The 10,157-nt window shown below is 43.3% G+C and overlaps 1 protein-coding gene across 1 annotated transcript; it reads right to left on the reverse strand.

The window, feature by feature from the left end:
• Positions 1-2,020: 2,020 nt before the first annotated feature.
• On the reverse strand, positions 2,021-8,585 carry LOC137916509 (transketolase-like). Its single transcript, XM_068759501.1, has 14 exons — positions 8,414-8,585; positions 7,606-7,723; positions 7,392-7,505; positions 7,202-7,299; positions 6,549-6,740; positions 6,245-6,363; positions 5,960-6,156; positions 5,709-5,873; positions 4,843-4,999; positions 4,265-4,395; positions 4,079-4,162; positions 3,861-3,954; positions 3,307-3,429; positions 2,021-2,208 (listed from the first exon to the last, which is right to left on the reverse strand). Exons 1-14 carry the CDS (start codon positions 8,518-8,520, stop codon positions 2,021-2,023), a joined length of 1,887 nt encoding a protein of 628 aa, XP_068615602.1. The 5' UTR covers positions 8,521-8,585.
• Between the last annotated feature and the right edge of the window lie 1,572 nt (positions 8,586-10,157).

A 10,157-nucleotide genomic window follows, 5' to 3' on the forward strand; every position in this document is an offset into this window, starting at 1 on the left:
TCAATACATCCCACGTCCACTGGCAAAAGGGACTCGCAGTCAATGTGTGAAAGTGCTCTACTTGCATCTTTGGTGTTCCCACTTCACTCTGTTAGCCATCTTGTTTTTATTTTTAACTCAGCTGCCTTTTCTCAGCGGTGGTTGTCACATCCAGCAGCTAAAATATTCATTCATACTCCTGTTACGCACCAAAAACCGAAACACATCCGTATTAAACGTTGTGGTAGTAAAATACCAAATGTCTCTTCAACACCAAATAACAGTAGAGAGCGTGATATTTAAAGCTTTGTCCAAGCTGCTGCACAGAGCGTAGCTGACCTGTTTAAGACGCATTAATATTGGACATGACGCATGACAGAACTGCACCAAAGCCAAGAAATTATTTATACGGACTCCTAGCAACTCGCATGCTCAGTTTGAAGTAGATCAGTCTAGTATTAAGTCATTTAATCCCCGTCTGACCGACAGACAGACGGGGATTCCTCACGGTTTATTTTGGTTCAATATTTTAAAATCAGACATTCTTTTTAAACTTTACAAACACTGTATAAAACATTATACATGTTACATGTTCATGCAAAATAATTTATATTTTGTCAAGGTAAAAGTTTGTTTTTAGCATTTTCTATTTCTATTTACATCAACTCTCTTAATCTTCATGATTTTTGTGAAAGCAATGATAATATCAGTTTTTATTTTTGCATATCTCCTGTCAAACCTGCCATCCCATACTTGGACAATGGACATGCAAAACTGCCTGAATGTCAGAAGAGGTACACTATTGGGTTATACTTTGTGTCAACAATTTATTGATAACTTTGAAAATGTATTCACCACAACCAAATCTGTTGAAGTCATTTAATGATTGCTTCATTAATGCACAACCACCTCTGAATAATTGATTTCTGGTCAGTCACGTTCTTATATATCATTATTAACGATTCGCAATCACCCACTGGACTGAAAAATCACGTTGTCGCTAATTAATAATTACCAGCATTCGCCAGAGTTTGAAATCTAATTACAAATCCGGATCCACATTCAAGTACAGATTTTTGTTTGTGCATGTGTTTGTGTCTGTGTGCAAAAACAAATAACAAAAGACAACAGGAAACACTCAAAGTCAAATGCAGAGGGCTTTAATTGCATGAAAGTAAGATACATAGAAAATTTCAAGTAACAAAGAAAGTTGTTTGATCTTGGTTCACAGGTCCGATGTAACTTTACCCCCCCCCACGTCACCGTCAGCACTATTCTCCATTCTGCAGCACTTAAAGGACCTCATGCAGTAAATCACGGTGCTGCTGACCCATTTATGATTGTTGTCGCATTGCTGGTATCTTTCAACAGTTAAACAACTACACAAATGAACATTGATGTGTGTCGGTTGATGGAAAATGTTAAATCAAGGATGAAAGAATAGCGTGCTGAAGAGAACTGGTGCGACCTTTCAGACCACAGTAGTTTGACTTGTCTGAGGATCTGATGTGGGGTTCACAGAGTGACTTCTCTTCATGACCTACCTACATTTGTTTTTGTTGTTTTTCTGTTGTTGTTTTTTTTCTTTCTGCGCTACCTTCTACATAAAACAGCTTCTGTCTTCCACTACTGTCACAATAAACACATACTTTAAAATGATGCCCCACCCCGTTGCCTGGGAGCTCCATCGGAATACAAAAATGTTTCACGCATCACACAGATGTGAAATAATGTTCTGTGTGGTATCCACCAATGACGAATGATGACGTCAGCTGCTTCAATCACAAGACTATGAGGATGTGTGTGTTTGAAAACGTGTGTGTTTGTGTGCGATGTGATGATGGATGCATGAAAGAAAGGTAAATGTGGATCTCTACTTCAAAGTGTACGGCACAGAATCACAATACTTCAGTTCACATTTAGGGGCATTCACGGTGAAGGAATTTAAAGAGCTGGGAGTCACGTGAATCAAAAACACACTTGACTGTTTCTCTTCACCTGCAGGAAGGTGATCAGACAGACGGGTGGGGCAGGGGAAGAGTTACTTGGCGTTGGTAGAGCTGCTGAGCATCTTGCGGACAGCCTGGGCGATGGCGTCACGGTCGATGCCGTAGATCTTGAGCAGCTCGTGGGGTTTCCCGCCGCGGGGAAGGTGAGACACAGCCATGCGATGCATGTTGATCCCGGACTCGTTGACCATAGCCGAGGACACCGCCTCGCCGAGGCCACCTGTGGAATTGATCCGACGAGAGACGTAATGGGGAGGAAGTGTACAGATCCTTCACTCGAAGTAAAAACAGCACTTTCACACTTGAAAATACGTATTCACTTAAAAGTACTTATTATGTAGAAAAATGTTCCACTTTATCTGGATCAATATTTGTACTGACATCCAGTAAGATATGTCGAGTCTTGCTGCTGCAGTAAGTGCTTCATGTCCTGAGAGAAGCATTTATCGCTCTCACAAAGCAGCCCCCTTTCAGCATTATGACAATGAAGTTTATGGATGAAACTATTCTAGCGGGTGGGATTAGGGGGCTTCATTGCTAGAAATAGAATAGAATATTCACAGCATATAATCCCGAATGGTTGCATTTTCGTTTTCTCAGAATGTGGGTCGTGTATCTACAGAGGGAGTACGTTCTCCTCCACACGGTCCACCATGTTTCTGTTATAGCGGCCATGATGGGGGGGGAGGGGGAGACGAGTCCTCATTTGGTTCCTATGTGCTGGATGTTACTAAATGTTCCACTCAATGCATGACTGCTTCAATGCAGATGCATGCAGGGACATTAGACTAGAGCGTAAAAGGGAATATAAATAGCTACGGCTTTAGGGAGGGGTCCACAAAGAATTACTATGTAAAGGGTACAATATTTAACAAAGTACATGTACAATAAATAGAGAGGAGATGAAAACATGTGGCCTTTACCACCATACCAACATCAGACTGATTATCATTGCCACATATCCTTTGTCTAGTCCAGTCCACGCCATCATGCATTTCTTTCTCTTAACAGGCACACGGAATGGCTGCCTGTGCTATCTAGGTCACAGAGAGCCCGGTGGGCACATGCTCAGTTAAAGAAATCTGACAGCGCGCCCCTCTCTGGCTCTCCCGCTTACAAAATGCACCACAATGCTAATACCTCGCCTGCAATGAGGGAGAACAACAGTCAAAACCTCTCAGCCAATCGGCAAATGCCACCACATCTTATCTCTGTCGCTGAGCACCAGAGGATATACGGACCAATGACAGAACTCCGGCCAGTTTGTTGCTGCTAGGTTGGTGCCATGCAATATTCAGGAGATGAACAGGGAACCCACCTTCGCAGTAGTGGTCCTCCACCGTGACGACTCGTCCCCGGGTGGCACGAGTGTGATCGATGATGGTTTTCACATCCAGTGGTTTGATTGTGAAGGGATCAATAACCCTGACAGAGACGCGTTCTGGAAATTCAGTAGATTCAGTAGAGCATTCAGACATTTGAAATTACAGTATACTATTGATGACACTCTGTCAAATGACATAATGGCGCTTAAGGTAGGCTCGTGTTGTGGTGAAGGCTGGACACAAAATTGAGTCTGGGCCCTTATAGACTGTGAGCTCAGATGTTAAAGATGTTATAATTCAGAGCAACTTTGCAATGTATGTATTGGAAAACACGGTGCCAAAGAGAATTTTGAGATGCATCTACCATGGGAATATGTATCTTTCTACCTCATCCAAAAACATGTTTGCTGGGAATGTCTTAAAAGACATTTTAAAATCATCTGCTGGTGTCATCCATCCTTTTCCAGAGGTTTTATCTCATTAAATGTAGCATGCACCAAAGGAACGTAGCATTCCTTCCTCCTTAGCAGAGTGAAATGCACCACACCTTTTTTTAGATGTTCAGCTGCAGCCAGGGCCTCATGCAAGGTGACCCCGGCTGCAACCACAGTCACCTGGTCCTCTTTGCTCTGGTACACCACCTGGCAAAGGGAAGTGCATTACGTTTGTTAGGTTACAGTGTTGACAGTGACTGTTGTGTTCATTGTGCAGCAATGTTGCCTTCTCCCTAACACACTGTCTTAACTAGCACAAAGGCTGCCTCACCTTAGCCTGACCAACATGGAAGTCCTCGTTGCTGTTGTAGATGATGGCGCTGTCTTGGCGACCGGTTCGGATGTAGCAAACGCCCTTATTAAAGGGAAATGTGACCGTTAGCAGAAAGCAAATGTGCTTAAAAGTAAAAGTTCCACTGAAGCCAGAGCCGTGCTTCCCACGTCTACGCACTGTTACCTTTGTAGTCGCAGCTAGTTCCACAGCCTTCTCTGTAGACACCCCATCACTAGGATAGAAAATGGTTGCTGCGGGAAGGGCCCTGAACATAGCCATGTCCTCTAGGCCCATCAGGGCGGGCCCTTCCTCTCCTGTAATGTAACATTTACAGATGATTGCATTTAGAAGACGCTCACAGCATATTGTCGGGTCAGGTGAGCTGATGCAAGCAGATCCACAGACATATTTGCATGCAGTGTACCTGCACACTAGAGGGACAACTGGTTCCCTGCTGACAGCATCCAGGGCAGACACGAGGGGAGAGAGGGGGGTGGGGGGGTGAGGACTGGCTATAAGGTCAAAGGGGTTAAACCATAGTGAAAACACACAATTAGAGGAAAGGAAAATAAGGATTGCAACAACTTCAAACACCAACATCAGTCTGTTCTATATTAGAGGGGAGGAACTATGAACATTGTCTAAGAAAAAGGGATTCAGTGAAATGTAGTGTGAGGGGGATAAAAGGTGAATTCTTAAAAGGTGAACCGTATGTGAGAGGGATTGTGGGTCTCATAGCTAATCAGCGTCACTTCACTGACCAGTGGACAGCCCACAGTGGGAGCCACACAGGTTGATGTTGCTTTCTGAGATGGCTGCCATGCGGAGCTGGTCATAGGCACGGGTGAAAAAGGAAGCGAGCGTGCTGGCAAACACAACGTTCCTTTCCCGGGCAGCACATCCCATGGCTACACTGACCTGGAAAGAATTGATAGTTTTTGTGAGCACAAATGAGATAGCCCATTGACATGTATCGCAAATGATTGGACCCCAAATGATCACGATATTTCATCTATAAATATTTACTTCTTTTTTTTTAATGCAATTGGATCTTTCTAGTTTTCAACTACTGCCTTTTCTCATGCTTTCAGCCAGATGGTCCCACCCGCTGTGTCGATGAATATTTGATTTCTGCACACACTTGTCATGACTGCTTAACATCACGCACATGTCTGACCTATATTGGGGTTAGAGCCTGCTGGATAGTAACTGAAATTAATGTCTGATCGCCTTGCTCCAATTTGTCAATACAAGCCTGGATAAAAAATAATGACAGTGGCTAGGGAGCATGATGTCTGTCAGTCAGCTGCATCCCTGTCAGCCATAAGAAGTCTCATGGTTTATTCCCCTCCCCCCCCTCCACCCTTACATTACATACAGTCAGTCATGTATAATTAAATGGGTCAGGATCAGACACGCAGCTGTGAGATTCAGGAAAGAGCCATTTCCTCTACATCTTCAATGCATGAGCGCTTTAAATTTTGCTTGTGTTTGTGATCAACTTCATTAAATAACAGCTATAAGCAAAATATAGATGTCCTTAGCAAATGTATACGTCTCACAATGTATTTTCCCGAGCACGTTGAATATAAACTGTAACAATCTGTCGCTCATGAGGGGGTCATACCATGTTCTGCTGAGCGATGTAACACTCCACGTAGCGGTTAGGGTGCTCGTTCTTGAAGACCTCTGAGTGGGTGAGGTTGTTCGTGTCTCCATCAAGTGCCACGACGCGCTCGTTGTAGCGGCCCAACTTAGCCAATGCCATCCCGTAGGCTTTCCGTGTGGAAATCTAGAAAGAAAGAAAAGTCATGGAGCAAAATGATTTTGGATGACGAAGATCTGAATGAAGTCTATGGTCGCATTCGGGTGACAAACCTTGTCTCCGGCCTTGTAGCTGGGTGCGCTCGGCATCCTGATGTTCCTCAGGCTTACTGGCGGGGCGTCCTCCACGGGGGCAGGGGGGTACAGGTGTTTGCTGCTGGTCATGACGCGGCTCTGCAGCTCCTTCATGACCATCTCAGCCATGTCTTTGGGCAGTGGTTTAGCGTGCCACCCAAGCTTATCTTCTGCAGCTGAAACCACATGAAGCAATAACATTCCTAAGTGGTGCACACCAGTAAGCTGTATCGGCAGATGAGGAGTGGCGAGATGAGGAGTTACCTGGAATGCCTTTTCCCTTGATGGTTTTAGCAATGATGGCAGTCGGTTGATGGCGTGCGTGGCTCAGAGCCTTACACAGCTCCTCCACGCTATGTCCATCCACAATGATTGCATGCCAGCTACACACAGACACGTCGAAATGCACCGTGAGACTTACTTTGACAGCTATGAACAGGTGTCAGGTATTTAATATTGCTATTTGTGTTATTAACACCTACTGTTTAAACCTCCAAGACAGACAGAACGGCACTTTGACTCGATCAGCTCATCTGTCACATGAAATTAGGTTTTTTGGCGCTCTTACCCAAAAGCTTCACAGCGTTTCTGATATTTCTCCACATGATGCTGCAGGGGCGCAGGGTCGGTCTGACCAAGACGGTTGATGTCCATGATGGCCACCAGGTTATCAAGCTGATAGTAGGAGGCAAACGACATGGCCTCCCAGACAGCACCCTCTGACATCTCACCGTCACCCATCACACAGTAGACGCGATAACTAAGGGCAGAACAGGGTGAGATGACGATCCAGTTTAGTGTTAGACACATTTTACATCAAGGCATGCTTCATAAATCAAAAATGCCCTTTGTATTAGGTGATCCATTCACTATATATATATATATTTATTATTATTTATTTTTTTGCCAATCACAAAGGAAAATTAATCAATTTGTGATGATCCGCAAAAACTACAGCCTCGTAATCAATATGTGGCTGCATATGGAATTTAGTTCTGCTTGGATGGTAAAAATAACTGAGATGTGACTGCTGGGTCTGTGATTATTAGAGCAGAAGAATCGCGTGAGCAGAACATGTAGCTGCGGCGCACCCCCACAGGATCTGGAAAAGCCTCATCGCTGAGCTCTTGATGGGAGAATGATGCCACAGACGTAAAGATCAATGAAACGCCATCAAACACTTTCATGAAATGTTATCAGTCTGTATGTTTAAAAAATGACCTGGATTTGTCAAAGTATTTCCCAGTGTAAGCCATTCCACAGGCCACCCCGAGACCCTGGCCCAAAGATCCAGTGGCTAGATCTGCAAATTGCTGCCTCTGAAAAGCACACAATGATGTTTTATTAAAAAAAAAAAGAATCGGTATAATAATTGTGTTCAATGGTGAGGGCTGGTGCATGTGAAGCTTACAGAAGTTGGGTGGCCCTCCATGGTGGAGTCAGTGTGGCACAGGCTGAGCAACTCGCTCTCCTTGAGGAATCCCGCTTCAACCCACATGGAGTACAGGGCCGGAGCGGCGTGACCCTGTCAGGGAAAAGCAAGTCAAAGTCATTGTTTTATGTGGAACCCAGCTGGACCGACAAAAATATGCACCAAGCGCCTGCTGTCAGTGACCGACGCTCACCTTGGACAGGACGATGCGATCATTGTTGAAGTTCCGCGGGTCATCGTAGCGGTACTTCATGGTGTGGAAGAAAAGGACCGACATGATTTCTGCCACACTGCAGCATGATGTTGGGTATCTGCCCGACAGAGACGGCACACGTTCACACAGGAACTCAAATCTGTCTGCAACCTACCATCCACCTAGCACACACAGCATAGTCTATTGTGTCTGCTGTACTACATTGGGGCATATTATATATTATCTGTCCAAATTCATAAATTACATACACATTTTTACTTTAACATAACTGAAAATATAACATTTTAATCATACATATTCAGTTCCCAGAATGTGAAAAAAGGATAATGTGAAAAAAATGCAGTTATTTTTTTATTGTTTGCTGCAATCAACATTTCTAAATTGTCATTTTCATCAGACTCAGAAGAAGAAAAAATAAATGAACTGAAATTTCTTCAAAATGGAGTATATTTTTTTTATTCAAAAAGATTATCTGAAACAGACACAATTTATTGTGTAAAGCAAATATTTTCATTTCATTCATTTAATTACTAAGAAAATATTGAAATAGCACAAATTCTCAAATATCCGCAGTGGATGTTTCAGTCGACCAGTCGAGAACAAAGGCAGAACAGATGCACCCTTGCATCGGTGATAGAGTTCATGGATTCCACATGATTCGTGTAGCTCAATGATGTTGGAGTTAAATTAATGCATACTCATTGAATTTGCATTACATATTTTAACACACTCAGATTTGTTTGTTTGTTTGTTTTTTCATCTCTGAGAGTCAGCAAAGGCGACTCACCCACTGCCTGCTGCAGTTGTAGCTTTGATGGAGTAGATGCGCAGGCGGTTGGCGATGTTCCTCAACGCCTGCACGGTCTGCTGGTCAGGTTTGTGGTAATCCTCCATGAAGGAAAAATGTCAAGTTCCTCAGCACCAAAAAAAAAGGGAGTAATCAAGATTGTCTGTTGCGTTTGAGTTTTGTGAAGGTTGAGGGTGACAGCAGAAACCTGTATGCGTGTGTGATGGAGAAAAGAGAAAGAGAGTGAGGGAGAGGTTGGATTTAGCATGCAGACACATAGATGTACAAGGACGCACGCACACACACGCACGCACACTCACGCACACACTCACTGAGGAGGAAAGGAGGGGTAATCCAGTGACGTCAACTGGGTGTTGCTGCTAAAATCCAGTGACTCTCATGTCATTGGCTACTGTGTGTCTGAGCTGGTGGAGGTGTGTTACAGCACAGCTTTAGACGTGCATTTCTGTGTGTGTGTGCGTGAGTGAGAGAGAGAGTGAGAGAGAGAGAGAGAGAGAGAGAGAGAGAGAGAGATTAGGAGGGATCAGATTGCACACACGCATCCACATCTCACAACAAGATTAATGGAGATGGGGGGTTGCATTTGGAGTATTTCACCCTAATTCATTTTGTCTTTATGTCTACACTAATCATTTGGTGCTTCATTTTGCATTTGTTTTGCTTTTTTCTTGGCTGTTGAGCACACCAAAGAAATATGCCTTTTTATTGTATAGGAAATGATGATATCACCTGATTGGTTTTTACAGGTGATGGATGTGAGCATTGATTAGAGAAGATGGGCAGACTATAGAGAGCATACCTACGCCAAGAGCCAAGGTCCTGCATCACTTTAAAATAAAAGTAAATCCCAATCTGAATTGTACCACTTGTGCACCCTTAAAATGTTAAATGAAGTAAAACAGATTCATGGACCCGACATTTATCTATATCACTCCATATTTGGGCAATATTAATCCTTGACACATGATCACTCCTTCCATCCAGGCTCAGCTGTCCAGCTGTATATGTATGAGTGACTCATGAATGTCCTTGGCTTTACTCATCTACATCTTAAATGAGATGGATACATTTACAAAGGATGCCAATGTAAAAAGAAAAAGATGAACAAAATATTTTATTCCACAGGTTTTTGGTATTTTCTGGTAGCCATATTCTAAATCCAGCCGAAGCACCATGTGGCTCTTTGGTTGCTTAAGCCTCAACTGGCAAATTAATCTCAATGAATGACAGCTCTGTTTATCTTAAAGAGACAGTAAAACTTTCATTTATATAGACGAATAAAACAAATGCAGGCGTATTCATTAAACTGAAACATATAGAAACAAAACTTGCACCTGATGCTATATATGGCTGGAACCGACTCGTTCAGTTTGCTGCATGAGTCTTTATCATGGGCCTATCCAGTGTGCTGGTTCTAATCCGGACCTCAGATACCAGCCCAACCTTGTCTGGATGACCTTTTCTATGACCCAGGAATTGTGTGATGTTGAGTAATCAATGACCAACAACATGCCTCTGAAAGCAAGCAGTTTTTTTTTTATTTTTTATCTCAAGCACCTATTGACTTCTTTTTTATTTGGCTTCTCCTGCCTCTAAAACTTGTCTCTTGTATTTTAGGTCAGCACTTGAGCTAACAACATTGGGCTCTCTAATTCTGCCTTTAGATGAGTAGCTGAGCAGGACATGATGCATATAGGACAAGAAGGCACAGAACCTACCTCGG

Source organism: Brachionichthys hirsutus, unplaced genomic scaffold (assembly GCF_040956055.1).
Source record: "Brachionichthys hirsutus isolate HB-005 unplaced genomic scaffold, CSIRO-AGI_Bhir_v1 contig_1447, whole genome shotgun sequence".
In the NCBI taxonomy this organism is placed as follows: Eukaryota; Metazoa; Chordata; class Actinopteri; order Lophiiformes; family Brachionichthyidae; genus Brachionichthys; species Brachionichthys hirsutus.

What these genes read in the sequence shown, in the direction of transcription:
- LOC137916509 (XM_068759501.1), bottom strand. Translation starts at nt 8,520, where the DNA reads ATGGAGGATTACCACAAACCTGACCAGCAGACCGTGCAGGCGTTGAGG. An exon ending in CAAGGGAAAAGGCATTCCAG is followed by an intron (nt 6,157 to 6,244) that starts GTAACTCCTCAT and finishes ATGTGGTTTCAG; the next exon opens with CTGCAGAAGATAAGCTTGGG. An exon ending in GCTACAAGGCCGGAGACAAG is followed by an intron (nt 5,874 to 5,959) that starts GTTTGTCACCCG and finishes CTTTCTTTCTAG; the next exon opens with ATTTCCACACGGAAAGCCTA.